The sequence below is a fragment of the Trichoplusia ni genome, chromosome 17, assembly GCF_003590095.1.
Source record: "Trichoplusia ni isolate ovarian cell line Hi5 chromosome 17, tn1, whole genome shotgun sequence".
Taxonomy (NCBI): domain Eukaryota; kingdom Metazoa; phylum Arthropoda; class Insecta; order Lepidoptera; family Noctuidae; genus Trichoplusia; species Trichoplusia ni.
Genome location: NC_039494.1, coordinates 3,712,625 through 3,735,000, shown reverse-complemented (window position 1 = coordinate 3,735,000; position 22,376 = coordinate 3,712,625). Strand labels below are relative to the sequence as shown.

At 33.7% G+C, this 22,376-nt stretch overlaps 1 protein-coding gene across 2 annotated transcripts in view; it reads left to right on the top strand.

Annotated features, from left to right (window-relative positions):
- The first annotated feature begins 907 nt into the window (after nucleotides 1–907).
- LOC113502308 (facilitated trehalose transporter Tret1-like) overlaps nucleotides 908–22,376 on the top strand; it is a 30,943-nt gene continuing 9,474 nt past the window's right edge. Inside the window, exons 1-2 of one of the 2 annotated variants that reach the window (XM_026883824.1) lie at nucleotides 908–954; nucleotides 21,994–22,238. In XM_026883824.1, coding sequence (XP_026739625.1) covers nucleotides 923–954; nucleotides 21,994–22,238 — 277 coding nt within the window. In that variant the 5' untranslated portion in view covers nucleotides 908–922. The other variant, XM_026883825.1, reaches the window with a different exon arrangement.

Here is a 22,376-nt window from a genome sequence, read left to right as displayed (position 1 = left end):
CGGTGGTCGTAGGTCGTAGTGGTTAGTGACCCTGGCTCCTATACCGGAGGTCCTGCGTTCGGTTCCCACCCAGGACAAATGTTTGTGTGATAAGCACGATCATTTGTTCTAAGTCTGGATGTAATTTAGAAATATTATGTAGGTATGTATGTATTTAGAAATGTTTAAGTATGTTTATTAGTTGTCTAGTACTCATAATACAAGCCTTGCTTAGTTTGAGACTAGATGGCGTTGTGTGATAGTTGTGGAATATTATTATTATAATACAAATGGCTGGTTTGCAGGACAAAGGTGAAGCGTGATAAAAAAGGTTGGATATTAATCGAGTTTAAATTTAAATATATCATTGTAAGCAAATAGGTTATGTACCAGTTAACTATGAAGGTATTACGACTGAAGTTATGCTGGTTCTGCCCTTCAAAGCGGTTTATTACATATTTACAGGTATTGCGAGGTAAACAGATTAATTAGAATTGCAATGCGAGTTGTGTGAAGGCACAGCCAACGTATTAAATAACTTGAATAATAAATAAAAAATTCAGGTAATAAAGATGATGATACCGAAAGTTTAGTTTGCGAATATGGCTATTAACATAATCAAGTTTAAAAAAATGGACAGTTCAGTCATGTAGCCATGCAAATTGTAAAAGGATTGAGACAAAAGTACCTTCATATATTATTCGGTCGGTCACAGAAAATAATATAATTACAATAGTAACGAAAATTTGATTAGCTACAGCATTAGATCTATGGAAAAAAAAAACTTATTTATATGGACATTACATTAAGCAGAGGTCAGTTTAAAATTAAAAATCTATTTTTGTAGGAACAAAAGGAGACTAAGTATTTATGTGGTAAACATTAAAAAATTGGCAAGATGAATTGATTTATTGACAAATTGACAGTTGATAATCTCATTGGCATGGATGACATTGCCTCAGTAGATCAAATCGAGTAAGTATATTATTGTCACGTAATCGTAAATAAGTAATAAAATTATTGAATGCGCTACAAGCCATAAATTTTCTACCTTCTTCGAGTTTCCACAATCAATGCAAATTACGTGCAAAACAAGAATCAACACAAAGGGTTCTGTCACAGAAGTTCGCGTCACGACGAGCAAGCTTTGTCACTTACGAGATAATGAGAAAATATCTCGAGTATTCATCAACTGTGAAAATATCGATATAACGCGGGAAAAACGCATTTCTCGTCAGTTCGCGCGCAAACGCCGCAGCGCGTGTACGCATGACTACATAAAATGCGCGGGAAAGCTACCGAAACATAGCTCGAACCAAGTGCCTTAAAGTTAGTTGTTAAAAATAATGTGATAGCTATTATTAAGTGAAATTATTGCCCTGTGATATTGTGTACGGACTTGTTATTATATTTTTTGTAAAAGTGCAATTTTTACAGCATGGCGGACGAAAAGTAAGTATTAGGCTACAGGCCTTTTTATACCAGTATTTAAATCAATTTCAATTATTTATCACAATTTCAAACTTAGAAAAACTCTTCTAAACGAAGAAGCAAACCTATCCAAAAAAAATCTTTGCGGTGTTGACATCGAAAAAATCTAATTTCGTCGTAATTTTACAAAATAATTAAGAATTTATAATGAAGTGCTGTTAATAATGGAAATATTCGCGCACGGGTGAATTGATAAAATTCTAACAGACGGAGATAACTGTGTGCTATTACAGTTTAGATAAACCTATATATGCAATATGTCGGTACCGGCGTGTAAATAAACATTATTACCATCTACCTTCATAATGTTGCTTGATATTATTTGAAAAGTCTAGTTTCATGTGTGAGTAAATAAAAAAACCGGTCAAGTGAGAGGGTCTCCTACAAATAGGCCAAACAAAAAAAAATTGTCGAACGAAATTGGTTACCCATCAAATTTATAACTGGATCAACTGTTGCTTATAGTCCATTTCTATTTTAAAGACGGACAACCCAACTAGAGGCTTCGGTTTTTACCCTTTAAGTACAGAACTCTAAAAGTGACTTACAAACTTACTGAATTTTATAAACACGATTGGCCCAAATTATTGCGAAATAAAATACAGTAAGGTGAACAATAAAATAAATTAAGGTTCATATAAATCCTCGTATTAAAGGAACTCGTTTTGATAACTATCGCATAGGTATTTAATGAGGTTAAGCTACGCTTCGCTACGACCCGTAGATGGGTGACCATCTTTGTCATAAGGGGTTTCTCCGTGTTACGGAAGGCACGTTAAATTTTTGGTCCCGGGTGTTACTCATACATCTTTGACAGATGTTACAGGTGGTCAGAAGCTTGAAAATCTGACAACCAGTCTAACTAAGGGGTATCGTGTTGCCCATATAACTGGGTTGAGGAGGTCGGATAGGCAGTCGCTCCTCGTATAACACTGGTACCTATCTGAATCCCAAAGTATAGTTTATTGTAATTGCTTGAAGTCTAAAAATTTGCCTCGTTTAGGAAGGTCCTAAGTATTCACAAATTGGGTAAATTGCTTACTTTGAATACAACATATTAACCTCGATTATCTAAGTAGGCAATCGTACAAGTATCTAAATACACCGTCCGTTTAAACATGCTCGCTCGTTCGATATTGCATTAGTCAAACATTTGGGGCTTAACGAGAACTGATTAGATTTTAAGGAATAGTTACATCATTTTATGCAATATTTTCGAGGAAATAGTGGTTCGACTTTTATGAATGTTTGAGCAGGAGTATGTTTTTTTGTAAAGAATCATACTTAATTTGGAAATTATACAAAACTAGCTTTTGCCCGCGACTTCGTCCCCGTGGGTAGAAGATATAAGTTATGATTTATACCTGCCCTGTTTTTTTCACATTTTCCATTGTATCTTCGCTCCTATTAGTCGCAGCGTGATGGTTTATAGCCTAAAGCCTTCCTTGATGAGTGGTCTATTCAACACAATTTTTTTTCAGTTTGGACCAGTAGTTTCTGAGATTAGCGCGTTCAAACAAACAAACAAACTCTTCAGCTTTATATATTAGTATAGATTAGTAGATATAGATAGAAGTATAGATATAGGTTAGTATAGATTTAACGTATCTCCGAGTGCATAAATAACAAAAAACAACATATAAATTCATGTACATTATTTGCTATGCTAACTTAACCGTATGTAATCCTTTTAACTCATATCAATATTATAAACGCAAAAGTTTGCATGTATGGATGTATGGATGTTTGTTACTCTTTCACGCATAAACCACTGAACGGATTGATACGAAACATAGCACGTACTGGATTTATTTATAGGACATTTTTATCTTTGATTTGTAACGGGTGAAACCGCGGGCAACAGCTAGTGTACCCGTATATGTAGATAATATTAAGTTATTAATCAAAAGCTCTACGATTGATTATCACTGATATGTTTAATAACTATAATTAATAAAGTAATAACAGATTGTTAGTGTTATCTTGTTGCCAATTAGCTAATGCATGCAGTTCTATCACTCTCTGAATAGCTTTGAGAACATTTATTTTAATGATATTTCAAATTGATTTGTAGACTGTGCCATGCCATATGAAGTAGACGTGTAAGTTCTTTGTATTAATATATCAAATTTATAATTGAAAATAAACTAATTTTGAGAAATTTAATTTTGAAATTTTGGATTGATGTTTGTTACTCTTTTACGCCAAAATCAAAAATTGGCAAAATTTGGCAATGGAATTTTTTTACCCGGATTAACACATATATAGTAATACGTAGATATTTTTTCGATGGGATAATTTCTAATGTGTAAATATTCATCTTGGCATTTTTTGTATTGATGAATGCTCAAACCTTTCCTACACGCAAAGAGGCCCGTGCCCAGCAGTGGGATGTATAAAGCCTAGTATTACAATAAATTCATCTTCAAGTAAGTATTTGAGTATTTAATATAAACATGTCACATGTCAATAATATACTCACACGCGTTCAAAATAATACTTTGCAAAGGGCGGACATGATAACGAGTCGTAGACCTTTAGTATTCATTGATAAACACTACATTTTAAAGCCCTGATATTTATAAATCCATGATTGACGTGACAATATAATATTTTAAATATAGGTAAATACCTCTCTACTCAATGTCATTGTTAAGATAATGTAGTAGGAAAGAAAGTATGGACGCCTTTAATAATGTTTGTAAAATAAAAATAATAGAACAGTCAAGTGCGAGTCGGGCTTAAGACAGAAGGCCCTATACACATAGGCTAAAGAAAAACAAATCAGTTGGGTGAGAAATAAATTTTGAGTTACACACCTTCATTTCTTTTGCTAGCCGCATCGATACTTCATCTGTGAAAAATGTCTAGCTATCACGGTTCACAGGATAACTATCTGGTGATGGATGAACGGGCAGATAAATGGACAGTGGAGCCTCAGTTATAGGGATCAGGATACAGAATACGGCCTTAATGGTCCGATTTTTTATATGGGTAGGATAAAAAACATTTAAGAGCATAAGAAATCAGTCAATCTTAAAATTACATCAAAAGGCAAAAAAAACAATCATCGTTATCAAAATAATTATGTAAAATTTTGAGGGTAGGTAAGCTTTATTTTTGGTAGGAAATGTCATTAGGGTTGTCGACCGGTTCACGTGCGGACGTTGCGTCGGTGAAAGATCTGGCTCTGAGCCACTGCCCTTCACCTTGCATGCTCTTGGCACTGCTTCTATTACAGAACGTAAATCACGTGTTTGCAAAAAATCCTGAATGTGGGTAGTTTGAATGCGTAGTCTGAAGATATTTATCATGTTTTTTAGATTCATTGAATGAGGTTTTTTGTTGAAAATAATTTGCGTTTACGTGTTTTAAATAATGGATACGTGGGTGATATATTTATACCTACATTACGTATTTTGTGATCTAAATGGTTTCTACCTCTGATGAACTTAGGATAATTTATAAGGTTTTTAATTTTCTTGTAACGATCAATTGGCAATTCTACTGACAGCACACCCCAAACAATTAACAGCCCGTTAATAACAGTCAATAATCCGAAAAAAACGAAAGAGGCCTTCCTAAAGAGCAAAAAAAAGAAGCGTTAAGTTTTATAACACTGACAATAAAATCTTTCCATGAATACTTATTTTAAACACTACACACATTAAGTTTATTTTAACCCACCCCATCCTTTCAATCTAATTTTATCCGTAAAAGTAAACAATATTAATCATAAACAAAATACACACATTCTGATTACCTAATCACTCGAAGATTGATTAATAACGCGACGATTATGAAAACCTTAAGTGCTTGTATTTTGGTCTGACAGGCTGACGTCACAGTCCAAACGCTTGTTTAGATCACGCGAAAAATATAGCGTGAGTTGCGATACCTTTATAATAATTCTATTATGTACCTACATATATGTAATACCAAACTATCCTCAATACTTTTATTGAACTCTATGTGTTGAAAAGGAGCTACATAATATAGTTAGTATATGGACCCTGTTATAAATGTAATACGGAATCGAGTTGTATTTCAATCGATTTGAGATCAATTGGTTTCTCTAGAACGATACTAGCGCCACTTCGTGTAGTGGCATGAGTTGAAACAAGGCTTGAGTGACTCTTGGTCTGGTTCAAAAGTACCATTATAAAACCGAATTGAATTCGGAAAGGTTGAAAGCATTGATCACAACACTCTCTCATTGCCGTATATTGCTACTCACTCGCGATATTCTTTCCTTTGGCTAAATAAGTCTTCACAGTAATTTTAACTAAACAAATAGATACATCGGTGGTAAGGTAAAAATACAAATCTTTCAGATCAAAAAGGCTCTTGTTTACATCCTAGATTAACTTGTACTAGGATGCTAATGATTAGCTTGAATGTATTGAACTGACATGTCAAAGTCATGTCACTTCACAACAGACATGTACATACTTTTTGAACGGAGCATTTGAAGTTGTCTATTTGTGACAACGCAAATGCGATGAAGTACTGTCTAGGCGGTCCGTTAATTGTAGGATTTACCGTAAAGAAAAAATTGACGTGTTTGTCTGTCTGTCTGTGGCTTTATAATTCCCGAACAGATTGAGCGATTTCAATTCAGTTTCTTTTGTATTAAAAGTTTATTATGTGTGAGTGTTCTTAAGACCTTAGATAGATAATGTTTGATAAATATCGGTCCAGCCAATTAAAGTTGTGGGGGCAAAAGTTTTTACTATCAGGGGCTTTATCCAATTTTTATTTCATCTTGTGCAGAAGTAAAATTTGTTCAGTTTTTGTAATTGTAGGGAATAATCTAAAGCCCTAATGATCATATTTTGAAAATTATTTTACCTATGAAAAGTAACATTATTTGAGTAATATGCCATCAAATAAAAAATTACAGTGAAGTGAGCACGTATCAGCTAGTTCATAACCGAAGTTATCACCTATCAACTGCAAGATTACCATTTTCTATTAACAGGTGTTAATCGTAACATCTGACAGTCTGTCAACAACATCAACAGATACAATACTATGTAGATTTAAAGATATTAAATGCATATCTGAAATAAATGTCACTGAATATGTTTCCTGGAAAATTAGATAACTTTCATCGACATTGTCAATAGTTATAAAGATTATGGCAGTCCAAGGTTGGGTGAAGTTTAAGTAACATGTAACTACTTAGTGATACCTTGTGATGGAGTATTTGGTCTTAAAGTAACTTAATCATCTGTCCATATTTAAACGGGTCTTTTAATGGATAGTCCAAGCACAAGTGTTAAACTTCATTTTGTAATAAGTTTTTCTTTAGTTCATTTGTTTGTAAGTTAAACCTAGTATGATAAATAGTCCACGCTTTGTAATAAGATACGAGTATTCAATGGTCCTAGGTAATGATAAATCGCTTAAAAAATATGTAGTCAGCAAAAACTGGAACCAATCAATAAAAAAACTCGTAATGTCGTCGTACAATATTAAAAAACGTGTTCCTGTGTTCGTGGTCTCCACTGTCTTTAGTAGAATTCTGCTAGATAAGCTACTTTTTCCACGGTCCCAAAACTAAATGATCGATTAGGTATATTTAGGAGGAACCTAGTAATTCTGATAATTTTCTGGCTGGCTGGCTATACAGGAAAAGTGGCTATATCACAACGAGACTTGTTGCACTTGGGTATGACTAATTTTCTCATACACAGAGAAAATAAATCTTAGTCTGCGACTTTGTTCCAAATCTATTTTCATCCAATTACCAGAGCAAAATTATATGTATTCATCCAAAAAACCCGACCAATAAATCTTAAGATCACGAGAATGGCGCGTCTTCTAAATTCCCGCCAATTCCTTATCTTTGTACAAAGTCCATTTCGTCCGTTTGTTCATTCCCGTGGCGAGTGCCAAACGCCAAAACGAGATGTTTATTTATACCTTTGTTATCACGCGAGAGTCCCGTGCTGTGCCACTGTTTGCTGTGCAACGATGTGGTGATCAATGTTTCTTACGGCCAGAAAATGGATTTCCTGGATCAAATGAAAGATGTATTTTGGAGGGATAACGTCAGTTCGTTGGATGTAACCTTGTCATAATTCTAGAAATGTTTTCGTTTGTAAATTCAGAACAGCCTTGAAAAGAAAACTGAAACGTATCGATGAATATGATTGAAAAGAGAGGAGATAATGATTTCTTCTTCTTCTTTCGTATAATTGGTTTACAACCAGGTGTCAGAGTTTAAGGACCCCGCGTGGCTTACGCATGCACAACGCAGATCGGCCAGTCACACGCCCGATTTAATACTTTAACCTACTTAGATATGTTACTTGACCGTATGTTACCCTAATAAAAGAATAATAATATAAACACGTCTTAATGCTAGGCTCAGGCCTCTTTTCATGTAAGAAAGGTTTGAGCATTGATCACCACGGAAGCATACTACGGTCTTCGTTGGGTAAAAACGATGGCTAAAAAACATTGTAAATATAAAACCCTTCATTCAAATTACAATATTACTTACAACACAAAACATGATAGTAACGACACTTGTATTCTCGTCACATGTGACGAAAAACAAATACCGCAATCACGCGAGTGACGTGTGACAATGAAACTGAATGCAGCTATAATGATACGCTTAATATTTACAAAAGATTTAACTAAATATGTACCTAAGTAGATAGAAAAAATCTGAAAAAGTGTGAGTAGGATTCGCGAAAATGATGGTAAAAAACTCGAAATAATTAATATTTCTAATTCTCAAACAAAAAGATCCCTAAAAAATGGCGCCTCGCAAGAAAAATAAACAACACTTGTCATTGGCAGTAAAAATAAAAACTCATTATGTGCGCTAAAATAACACACCCCTTTGTTAGTATTGGCTAAAAAAAGTTGTTTAAGACGCGAAAAAGCTGAAATTTGAGAAGTCTGGAGTTAATGGAGTTATATAACTCAGGTAGGCGTGGCAGTTATTTCGGAACGTACTGAAATAATAGTTCTGTTGACGTATGTACGTCGGTAATGAGAAATGAATTGTGGTGCCAAACTGTAAACATTCGAGGGAACGTCAAAATTTGACATTGAATTCGGCGGGAAAGATTTTGCAACGAAATGTTTTACGAATGCAAATTTAAAAAAAATCACGTACACTCGGTAGGTACAATAATATAAATATATATATCCGGGGACAACTCACACTCACACACCTATAACAATATACTGACTTCATTAAAAGTCCGGAAGATAAGAAGGTTTTATATATTTCATTGTTATAACGAATGAGGCTTGTTTTTCTATACCCTATTTCATTTACATCCTAGCTGGGCATTTAAAATGTAATTTCGATTGTCTCTATAACAAGGAATAAAATAAAAATAATGTAAAGTGGAGGTTGGTATGATCATAAATTTGTTGGAAATGAGTTATATGACACCGTTACTGTAGCAAATCCGATTCGATATTTTCTTCTATAAGAAACTTCCCAGAAAATGTGAGTCACAGACACGAAAAAAATCACTATAATGACAGATAGAAACGATGGGCAGATAAGAAAAAAAAAAACCGGGTGTAAAAAGAACCCAATTTATGTATTAAAACACGTGTTCTACATTTTAAACGAATGCTTTCTTAAGCTGCCATAAAAACACGTAAAAAAAAAACAGTTAACACACCTATAACGAGATAATCCTATCAATAAACAATAATTACATTTGATGACAGCATGATCAGAAACACCGTACAATCGCGATATCGAATTGTTATCAGGTGTTACAAATAGTAGATATCAAACGTCAGCCGACCGGTACATGCCTCCCATGTGGAGAACGGGTGCTACAGCTGATTCCAACAACCCTATCTCCTACTAATATTATGAACGCGAAAGTTTGTATGTATGGATGTTTGTTCCTCGTTCAAGCGAAAACCACTGAACGGATTTAGACGAAACTTGGTACACAGATAGTTTATAACCAGGATTATTACATAGGATAGTTTTTTTCCCGATTTTATGTTTCGGTGGGGTCATTTTTGATTCTCAGCGATCGGGCCCGCGGATAACTGCTGGTTCAAAAAAATCTTGAAGTTGTAATACATTGCGGAATCGCAGTGCTCTCGTAACCACAGTGATATATCATTGCCAGTAAAGTATCGCATTTCCAGTATTTTTAATTATTGTCAGTATCGCGTTACAGTACAATCGTGTTATGAGTATTTAGATAGTGACAGTCCTGTCAAAAACATGTTACTTGTCGATGATTTAACATTAATCAGTAACGATATGCTGATAAAAAGTTCATAGGCTTTGCGAATCTCCGGCACTTGTTTTTAATGTTTTTTTTTATAGTTCATGACGTTATAAGATGATTTGTAACGTTTGGAAGTTAAAGAGGAAGATTATTGAGATATTTTTTCTTTGGAATTATGTCAAGATGTAATTAAAATAATGTGAAAGTATTTGTGCGAGTTTTTTTATGTTTTAATATGTTGTGTGTCTTTGTTACCTGTTAACGCCCAAACGGCTGTACCTTTGATTCACACGTATACTACTTTTATTCGACTTTGTTGGAGGAGGGTCATATTTTTGTAGCTATAACCGACATCCAGGCGTAACTATTGAAGTATTGAATCTAAGGTATAATATAAACCAAATTACAGTGATTGTTACCTGTATATCATACATGAAATGGCTATTAAATTGGCAGATATTCAAACAAGAAACCTAACATGAAACCAAGAACATTCACTTATTTCAGAATGAAATCGCTTTATCAAAACTATTGATTATAAATAGATCAATAGACGGAGTTCTATAAACAAAACTTCAGTAAATAATGTTCGTACAGTTTAATATAATCTTTTACCGTATTATTTACTTTAGACCGGTTTACATAAATGTTTATATACGATAGCTTAGTAATGTAATTCAACACGTTATTAACCCAACACGAGTTCCCTATCACAACATACATTATACATACATACATACATATATACTTATGTATTAGTACGGTATGTTGTGGGTGTGCTCATACATAAACCATTAAATACTGTTTTTATTGCGATAAATATGCGAGAACTATTACGGTTGTTTTGTTGTTATCTATAGTTCCCATAAAGGGGGGAATTTTAGTATTTTCTTTGGAAAACAATGGAAGCTGGTCGTTAGTTTAAAATTAAAGTGGTAATCGAGATGTTATCATGTTACTATAAGCGTTGGTTTGCCATATAAATAATTTTCTGGCGAATTTCTGTTGCGGAAAGAAAAGCGATTTTTTTTAGAAGTAATTCTTGGGCGTGGAAAATAAATATAAGCCGATTTTTAGACATACTAAATATGCATATACAATTTCATAAAAATTGGTCACTAAAAATATAGAATGAACTTTTAACAACGTAAAAATTGCATCTTACATAACGAATCACGTTTTACATCTTCATACTTCAAAAATGTTCAGTTGTTTTCTAATGTTTACCTTTGCCAGCATCGATTGGTCTCGCGGCATATTGCCATAAGTATAATGCACTCAGAAGTGTATACGTACTGTTTAGACTGCATTGCCATCAGCCCGTCGTTACCTGCCTCCCGGCCCAACGCCTCATAAACCTAAGTGAACATTAATACATTGCGGATCTTACGATAGACAGGTTCAACATGGCTACAGCTGTTGCTGTTCATATGGATATGATATTACTAAAAACAGCATTGTTTAATCGCGTCTTGGATACTGTTCTTCGAGGGGCGAAGGATTACAAATAAAAGCAGAAGTTAATTATTTCCTTAATAAGTAGTAAATTACAAAAAAAAATTAAAACACAGTTTTATCCGTTTTAAAGCTTGGCATACGTTGTTATTTTGTTTTGGAACGTGTTCCAAAACTGATGGCAATTACTCTATTTTTAGTATTGACTAATGTAAATAATATTTGAAAGATTTATGTTGGTACACAGTCTATATTCGTAGCGAAATCTCGGAGTGCCTTTTATGCTCAGTCGCTGAGAGATTTTCTGCAAGAATTACATTAAATTATTTGAACGAACGTTTAATTATTAGCTGTATATGTTGGGAGTGACAAATTAGGACATTTCCGCGATAAAATTAAACTAAATTCAGACGTTTCACTTTAAATATTTGTAAAAATGTTGTACGCCTATTGCTGGCAAAACATGTATGGGTCAGATGGGTCTGATTTTATTTCACCACCTTTTTTGCAAACTTATATCTGTGTTTTCACAAAAGTACGCACTTTTTTCTTGCAAGTATGAACATTTAAAATGTACAGTTGTGACTAGGCGCACGTTTTCAAAATGTTATTCTTATGCAGAAGAAACTTTAGTTGGAAGTCTCTAAAATCTTTTTTTTTTATATGCTGAATTGTCATTCTATATTACACAACAATCAGGCAATAAAAACATCGGCAAATCATCAAATAGAAACAGTATTACATATTGGCTCAGACTTGGCACACATTAAAGATGTAAATGTTCCGCACGTGAATGCTGGAGAATTAACCCATTAGTGTTATTTCAGGCTCGAATCACGTTTTAAGGGTTTAAGACAATTTGATTCCTAATCTTGACAATTTAAGCAAAAATTACAAGTATTGTCGCAGGTCGCTCCTATTACAAGATGGAAAATACTATCGAATTTGTCACTTGAAACTTATTGACAGATATTCGATTATCTTGTTATGTCAATACGTAAATGGTTTTATAAGATTTTACTAAACTCTCTGTAGATAAATATTCTATCTGTCAATGTTTTAAATATTACCCTTATTATTTTTCTCTTAGATATTATTTACATAAAACCTGTAAAAAAGCTTCGGCGTTTATTTATTTGACACTTCCAGTCGCATTTGTGAATAACATTATGTTCCTTATCATGCAAAAAAAAAAGGCGATAATACTGCAGGTTTAGACTTGAAAGTATTTATAGACAAACTAGCTATTGCTTGCGGATTCGCCTGCCTGGGTGTCGGTAATATCTGCAAAGAACATTGTCGTGCATAAAAAAAGCCGGATAAAAAAGTGCTTTAAAAATAGCTTATGTGTTTATCCAAGGTGTCAGGTAGCTCCATGCCAAATTTCATACTAATCAGTTCAGCCGTTTGGACGTGAAGAGGTAACAAACATACACACTTACTTCTGAATTGATCGTATTAGCGTGGAAAAGGACACAAATGACTAACATTGTTACAAAACATGGTTTTATTTGTCTTCTTAATTAGCCAGTACGATAATTAACATAGTATTTATAATAGATTACAACGGTATTGGGGTCAGCGATGTGGGTAACATTGCATACTGACATTCAACTAACTATTCTATATTTAGACTTTAATTATTCGAATTCTTTCTAAATTTATTGACGGAGTCTTTGTGATAAATACTTATTTGTAGTTATATTTATCTGTTATTTAATGGCATGTTCCGTACCATTTATGAAGCTATTGAACTAGTAATGTCACAATTTCTGTTGGTGTTCAATGTCAGCAGTTATGGAAAATATAACATAGATCAGTGTCTCTCTTTCATAACAGCAGTCTGACTTTTAGAGATTGTTAGTACTCCGTTCTTGGCGTGAGTATTAAATTAATGATAATAGTAAAAATGAATAATATTTTTCTTCTTTTACATACTTTGAATAGATGCTGTAAAAGAGCATCGCTCTTTTAAATATTAGTTTTAATACCTACATTGTTTAAAGTAAAGACAGAAAGCAAAACTCTAAAGTATTTACGAAAATTTTTAAAATTAAAATTTCTGTGAACAATTTGTTTTACTTTTTCATGATAAGTATTGCAGTACTTTAATATTTCTAATGGTACTTATCATTGGCAAGGTCGTTCATACGTGAAAACTTTGTGGGTAGATAAAAATGGTACCAAATATTTTGAACTATTTAAATATTAGGATAAGTAACGCGTGATGCGGGCAAAGATAAAATGTGACGTGACTGCTGACAATTTTCATCGTCTTACGAATACCTTTTTATCTTTTAAATTTGCGTAGTGAGAATGATATTTTGATTCTCGTCTTCATTCATTTTATAATTTTTGTTTTAAATTTGTTGCTGGTGACGATATAACAACAAAAACGTTAAATAAAAAGCGACTGAGCCAAAATTGATGAAACTGATCGCTATAATGACAGCTATGTCACGTTAATTTAAAAAGGAATCAATAAAATCAGGTAATCCAGTCCGAAAGTCAGTTCGGAGGTAACAGACATAAAAATACAAACGAATTGAGAACCTCCTTCTTTATCAAGTGGTTTGATCAGAGAAAAACAAATTTATTTTATATGGGATGGAGTTTCTTGCCGGTTCTTCTCCATAAGAATGACACTTTGGAACCGTGCAACTAGAGTCAGTAATGTAACGTTTTAAAAGTGCCTGAGAAGCGGCCTATTTGAAATAAAAACTTTTTGATTTTGATATTTTAAGCTTATTTATTTAAATTTCATATTGAATAAATTGGCACTGTGATATGCAAATGGAAATTTCACATTAATTATAAATTCAATGGAAATGAAATCAATTTTCTTATCTGTAATGTGTAGGTACCGCACAAAAGGAATTTAGAAGGAAATAGATCGACGTACAATTTATATTAATTCTAATCAATGTCACTTCACACGCTTTGAACGACATACTAGCTATTAATTAACATGTTATAATAAATGAGCTAGTCCAATAATGTTTTATTGCATTTTCCACAACAATATTGGCACGCAACAGAAGAATATTTTTATCTTCTGACGTCATTCAATCCGTTTTCCAGCCTGCAATGAATTTGCGTTAGAGATTTATTTTTAGCAAGCAAAAATTTGATTTAAAGTATTCGGAATGGTCTACGTATATATTGCGTAATATATTCGTTCTTTTGATTTACATTGAATCTATTTTTGTTGTTAAGAATTTTCGATGTATATGCAATAAAGTTTGCGGTGGCTTTGATATTTATGGCTCTTCGCCTAGCGTCAAAATTGGATTCTGAAGACTCTTGGGATATATATATATATATACCTGTGTCGCTTAGAATTGACTTATATGTAATGGACTTTTGAATATTAGACAACTTTTGGAAACTTTTAATTTCTTGTACGCTTCCAGAAGTGTTACTGTTGCCTTCGTACAAATGAGATGAAACTATACACTAAGGGAGAGCTATCTCGCTTTTAAAAGAGCAAGAACATTGCTGTATGGGCGTACATTTATTATTTCTTCTATAGCGATCCCTACTAATATTATAAATGCGAAAGTAACTATGTCTGTCTGTCTGTTACGTTTTCACGTCTAAACCACTGAACTGATTTTAATAAAATTTGGTACAGATATAAAGTTGACCTTGAGAAAGTACATAGGATAGTTTTTATCCCGGACTTTTGAAGAGTTCTCTTGGAAACGCGGAAGAAGATATAAGTCATGATTTATACCTGCCCTATTTTTTTCACATTTCCCATTGTATCTTCGCTCCTATTAGTCGCAGGGTGATGGTTTATAGCCTAAAGCCTTCCTCGATGAATGGTCTATTCAACACATCAAGTTTTTTTTTAATTTGGACCAGTAGTTCCTGAGATTAGCGCGTTCAAAAAAACAAACAAACAAACTCTTCAGCTTTATATATTAGTATAGATTATAACAGATATTTATGAAAATCATGCTTATGAAGTTGGTATCAAAAGTATATTGGATCATGCGTTATGTATGTTCTTTTGTATGGTTTTTTGGTAACAGAGAACTGTAAACTATCAGTATACAAATACAAGTCTGGATCTATCTCTACTATCTTCTGTCTTACCATTGTATGTTTCATTCTTTTTTCTTAGGAGGACCTTGACCGACCAGTTTCTGGCTAAATCTGATTCCTCAAACTATGGTGCTACGTAAGTTCCTCAACAACATTATTGGGGATCTCTATGTTTCTATATCTGTTGTGTATTCGGATATTTTTGGGCTAAATTGATGTGGATTTTATTGTGAATGTCTTTTGATAATAAGTATGTAGAAAAGGTATTGGAAGTTGTGGTAGTTTTTTTTCATGTTTCTGTAGCGGTTGGAGAAGTAGGAGAGTTTTATTCTTGTAATTGTCAAATCAGAAAGGGTCATGATACATGTTTCCTTAATTGATGATTCAAAATATTTTGGTTTTGGTGGTTTGAGGTTTGCCTTTGGTTATTACTGATGCTAAGGGAAAGGACGATGCTGGAATTTGAACGAAATGGTCACAAACTATGCTTCATATTTATTATATTAAAGTTATCTATTTTATTTTTATTTACTTTTCCAATTGGTTGTATTTATTGGTAATGGTATTGTGATTGTTAAGTTTTTCTACGTTGTTTTTATCATGGTTGTTGGCCATAGTAACAAGTATTATTTAAAGAAACGTAAAATTGCCTGATATCCTTTTTTATATGCTTTTTCGTCATTAGTAGCATAAATTAGGTAGACAGAGTATGTACTTGAACGTTCTAGTCACTACTTCGATTCCCCGGTTGGCTAATTAGGGCAATTGGAAGCAGTTTCGACAGTCTCGCCGCTTCCGCCCTTTGATGTCTAACGCGGGTACGTATGCACTGCGCTTATTGTTATTTTCATCATTCTGAAGATATTTTACTAAGAATCGATGTGAAGTTTGGTTTTCATATGTTTAGTACCCAAAGCCCATCGGCTCGTTAACAAAGGTTTATTCAATATTTAACGGAATATCTCTAGTTACACTAGTTTCGGACTCAACCACAGTCCTTAATCATGAGCTGACGCGGCGGGGTCGCGAGTTGAATTGGCGTCATTACTATTTACTGATTATAAAAACAACATTAAATAAACTAAATTTGATCGATAAGCGGCTAATAGAATACAGCTGACTAGCGTCAAAACATTGAAGTAGGTCTGTACGGTTACATAAAACTAAGATTTTAATTTTGGCTTCGATACAGCGAATCAATATTTCAAATAGGAAAAGTGTTTTGTAAACCTAAATTACCCTTTAAAAGGAACCACTGAATTAAATCCTGTGAATATTTCACGGTGTAAAACACTTTAACAGGTTTTCTTACAAAATAATCTCCGACATTAATTTCTTTATTTACTTAACATCTACAACTGGAGCGATGTGACAATCTTTTGTGCCAGGGTTAAAATAACGGAATGTGTAAATGTTAGTACATAATCAAGTATACAAAAGTTTATTGCATAGCGTTATCTTTTAAATGTTCTTGGAGTTTCCACTAATCAATGTTATTGTCACTCTATGTTATATTTGCGAAAACTCGAGAATCTAGATCTTGAAATATAAAAAGCCTTTGTCTATACTCTATACTCTATACTAATATATAAAGCTGAAGAGTTTGTTTGTTTGAACGCGCTTATCTCAGGAACTACTGCTTCACATTGAAAAAATATTTTTGGGTTCAATAGACCATTCGTCGAGGAAGGTTTTAGGCTATCATGTCACGCTGCGACTAATAGGAGCGAATATACAATGGAAAATGTGGAAAAACAAGGCAGGTATAAATCATAACTTATATCTTCTAACCACGCGGGCGAAGTCGCGGGCAGCAGGTAGTAAGTGAATAAAGCCGCCGCATTACGTACTTGGTAAATAATTTTTATGGTCCTGAAATTAAACTGTTGGCTGACAGAAGCTCATATTTGATGAGGTTTAGTTGATTAAAAAGCAAAATAAAATGAAATAATTTGATTTTATTACAATTATAAGAATCATGACAAAAAGAAGTAGAAATTGAACGAGAATGGTCTATTTTCCACATAACTTGATTGTTATTATTCTATTGCTAGTTTACAGATAGTAAATTATTAATAACCTACCTATTTTAAGCGGACATCAGAATAGATACACTTAGAGCTTAAAAACAGCATCCAGACTATTCTAGACTCAAAAACAAGGCGTTCCTTCCGATCAAAACGTACGCCATTATGCAGATGAAATGAGTTTCGTGTTGTGCATGATAAAAAGGTGATGACATTGATGAGAGTTCTATCAATTTTGATCGGCCTCACGCACCAAGTGTTGATTGGTGTCACTTAAACGACTGTTCATTTACTACACCCAATTTATTTTCTCTTTACTAGACCAACGTGTATATTTTGCCTGTTTGGTCTTGTTAGTTTTTTTAATGAAGCGAGTTGCGTGTCTCTATTGTTTTATTCTAAAATTTGTTTTGTAAACCCGTATAAAATGTATACAAGTAGATAAAGAACAGCTGTAAAATAAGCATCACTTAATTTTGTAGTATTTAGGACTATTAGTAAAGGTTAAATTTGCAAAACAATTGAAAAGGTTAAACATACAATCCTGCGTTTATCAATTAGCACAGTATTCACTTCGAATGGATTTTCGCGTAATTTCGATCCTATGCTCAAAAACCTGTTTATACTAAAACCTTCATTTAAATGCAAAACATGCATACTTGACGCATCCTTTTGCACCAATGCATGGTAGTCAAGTAGTTATAGATAATTGTATGGGCTTGGCGTTAATTTATAAGGGTTATTGAGTTTATACTCCTTCTGACGCTTTTCCAACGTTTCCAATGTTTTTCCGTTTTGATTGCTAAACCGGAATACCTTGCATGTTGGTACCTGAATGTGAATTAAGGAAGGGTCTCAATTACCCAGTGAAGGACGGTAGGTTTAGCCCTTTCGAGTGTGGGAATCGTCATGGATACATTTTTTAAGGTTTTGTATCCAAAGAGTACAAATGGAACCTGGTTAGGAATGCTTCGATTGTCCGCCCGTCCGTTACTCACCTGTATCTCATAAACCGTTAGAGAGATATTTTTTTTACAGAGACTGTAGACACAAATACTACAAATAAAGATCAATTTCAAGTACAGGCCATAACGGTTATAAATTTTTGGTGGGTAAAAAAGTGAGGGTAAACTCAGAAATTTATTTAGATTTGTTTACCTTAACCCTATCCGTATGCTTCGCGAATCCGACTCGCATTTGACTGATTTTATTATAGACGCTTTTAATTCTTCCTTGCAATAAGTGGACAGTCGACACATGACTAGATAAAAAAAAAATGTTTTGTCTCAATCCATGTTATCTCTACAATCTCAATAATAATATTAAAAAACTGCATTTGTAATATGAGTAGAGCATAAAGACATTTGTCGTTTTATAAAATATGATAATTCGTTTATATGACTTAATTTCCTTGTAAAATCATTTCTTTATTTGAAGAAGGAAAGCTTATACTTAATTTATGATATTTGTGCAGTAACAAGGTTGACTGTGTTTGTTAAACGTTCACGTTTGTACTACGGAACGAATATTAAGTAAATACATTTTGGCAAACACGTGTCTTTAAATCACGTTTTAAGGTCGTAACGTACGTAAACACTTTCTTTGTAGTTTTAATCAAGATTGAGATTAATTAAATACTTCCGTTGTAAAGTGCTTGAAATGATACCTGCAAAGGTGTCGAAACGTCGGGAACTAAAATCAAACATTAAACCGCGATAAAATCCCTAAAAGTAGTTTCATTTCAATGCTTGAAATATTATATTAATAAATGTTGTTAACTTTACTTAAGAGTTGCATATAATTTTGCAAACGAAATGGTCACCAATAAAATATGATTGTTGCTTACTCCAATTTTTAATACATCTGTGAAAACTTCTTACGATTAATGAGATACATGCAGATGATAGACGGACGGACAGATAAGGGAGCCGTAATATTGCTCCGTTTATTTCGGAACTACGGAATTATTTACAAAATGACCTTGAAAAAAAAACTAAGAGTTATAAAGTAATTTACACCTTGACTGATATTTTACATTCAGTAAATACAATGTACAATGAATATCAATAGCAGTCTAAATGAGTATCCTCCAATAAGGTTGTATATGTAATTTATCGCTTTTTTACTGCTTCGCCATATCTTTTGGCCTTTCCTTTAATAATACCTGCGTCATGAATATGCATCATGCGCTGTTTTCCCTGATTCAATGTGATTTACGTTTTAAAATAAAACACAAACTGAATATTTGATTAGTGGTCTTTTGGCTCAGTTAATTTTCATTTTTGGGCAGTTGATGCTTTATCATGTCTCGATTTGTTATGAACCCAACTGCTTTAAGCTATGGGCATTTAAAATATCCAAGTTTGTTTCAAGGGCTAGAACTCTAAACCAACTTCCAAATGTTAGGGAACGATGGTGTCTTTCTCCCTCTAACTCTTACAAGTTCCAAGGAAGTACCATTCATATTTCATATCTAATGCATTCAATTCTCGTGTCACCTTGTACATTATTGAAATCTTCAAAAACTGCTCGAGTGATTGTCGTGAAATCGTTTTATACGCATTGGTTACGATTCGGACAACGTCAATTTTTCAAAACCCTAGGCTAACTTGTTTTTATTCGAATGTAATGTTTTTTCTTCGCCAATTTATAACGCGAGACATAACGTAACTAAACGAAACAGCAATATGTAAACAAATAGTATATGTTAAATTAATCGTCTCCTCGTAAGTTAGTATTACAGTTGTGACGTCATCGTTAACCCCCACGATGCTCGATATGAGGCCAATTGGGTATTTGGGAACAATATGACATCGAAGTGCTGTTATTTATAGACTTATGTTTACATCAGCATCAGCAGTAGCGGGTTAATTTAAGCAAGTCGTTTCGTGCCAAAGAAGTGCTTAATGTTTAACTTTTTGATTTCGATGGTTCCAATAATTCAATAAAATGTTGGCGATTCGTTCAGTCACGATATATGTATGTACATAAGTAGTATAATAATAGGGATGGTCATAATGTGAGTTAAATATTAATATCACGGTATAAGTCTATCACTAATGGGCAAAAGCCTCATCATGTAACGCATCATAACGTGGATGATGTAGTACATAGTATAGGTTTATTCAGAAAGATTCTGACACTACCCATTTCCTCTCTCGTTATCCATGAGGATTCCCTGCCAAACAAAGCTTACCTAATTTGACCTACTATCGACCGTCGAAATCTAACAAAATTAATTTCGTAAATTATCCTCTAAACAACTACTTAGTTGGTTTGCAATGATAAGCCCCTTGCCAGTTAATTTTGTTTGATAGTCACTAAATGATGATACTGAATATATTATCTCCTGTCGTGTGTCTGTTATCACGCGCTCACGTTTTAATTATTTTCTTTGTTGACCCGACTGGAGTGCTTAACTCCAAAATGTTGATAAGGAGTCGTTTGAATGAAGTATCAGTTTAGATGGCCTTACCAAAATATTTCCGTTGAAATGGGCTACGGAAATTTAGATCGTATGGAAGAATAGCCTTATTACTTGTGTCGAGGGTAGGGGATTGGTTCAAAAACATTCAAATAACATGCTCAAAGATACCCTTACTCATGACAAGTATTCGTAGATCGCACAAATGTGTGTTTTTTTCGAAGCCTATTTTCGTAGCCTGGGTGTCTGGGTAATTTATCTTTAATATGTATGTTTGTGTTTATCAGTTCTCTATTACTCATAAAATAAGCTCTGCTTAATTTAAGTCTAAATGGCGTTGTGTGAATAGCGTACAAAAGAAAAACTCTTTTAAGGCATTCAGACAATTATATCAGAAACAGATTTTCACCTGCTCTTGATAATAGGTCTAAAAAGTTGAGAAGAAAATCTAAGTATAATAAGTTTTGCTATTGACAAACCAACAGGCAGTCAATTATTATCTTCATGTCACATGCCTTCACGCATTCTTGTTGTGACAATCATAACCAGTTCAAATAATAACACAAGAAATTCCTCTCTGTCATAAACAGCAGAACTGAGTCTATTACCATAAAATGACAAAGTTATACAAGAAGTGTATAATTTAAACATTTAAAAACAATTACTTAGTTTACATGTCAATGAATTCACATTGAACGCTGGACTTGTAAAATGTAGTTGGTGAGTGAGGGTTAAGAGTTTAAGGGGGTCGAGAAGGTGATGTTATCAGTTGGAGATAACCCTAGCACTGTTTACTGAGGTCTTTAACAATGATAGTGTTTTACTGGAACGGTTTATGGTGAGTTGATGAATTAAATTGGTGACGGGAACAGCTGTTACGATTAACTCATGAACCATGACTTTACAAAGTAGGAATTCATTATTTCCGGTAATTCCGGTGTTTTTCACAACTTAATTTAGATTCTTTATTATTGTTCAATGTTAAATTTAATAAGTTGTCAAATTCACTGAGCCAAGAAACTAGACGAGTACAAAACATTCAAAGACACTGAAGAGGAAACTGCGATTGGCACGATGTTTGTAGGGTCTTAATTTAGTGTTGATTAGTTTTCAAAAACTACAAATGCTGCATAATGCTTCACTGTTAAAGCATTCTCCATATGGCTTTTCAATTGATTGTTTTTTTGGTGGTTTTCTGTATGTCGAGTGCCTCTATAATGAAGCCACCTGTTAAACAATGTACAAAGGGGAATAGGAAAAACAAATATCCTCAACAACGGCTGTACTGTCAACCCTAATTCCACATCTCATTTATTCCTCGTTATTGTTCCAGGAACGATTCGGTGCCATTCATCAAGAATGGAGTATCCGCCACCATCACGAAGACCCCGATCCCTGACAAGAAAGCAAGCAAGGCAGGGAGGGGTAAAGCACTTAAGCAAGTGTTGGCATCTTTCGTCGCCAACCTCGGAACCATCAATACTGGAATGGCTTTCGGGTTTTCCGCTACTTCTCTACCGCAGTTGAAGAGTCCAGATTCTTTTATACACATTAATGATAATCAGGCTAGTTGGATCGGTAAGAATTTTTACTCTTCCATTTTGTTTCTTTTTCCTCATCATCATCAATTTCATTTGAATGACATTAAAAGATGGGAATTGTGTTGTCCTCATGACTTATAATAGTCCTTACTTAATAATAGTTTTTTTTTTTAAT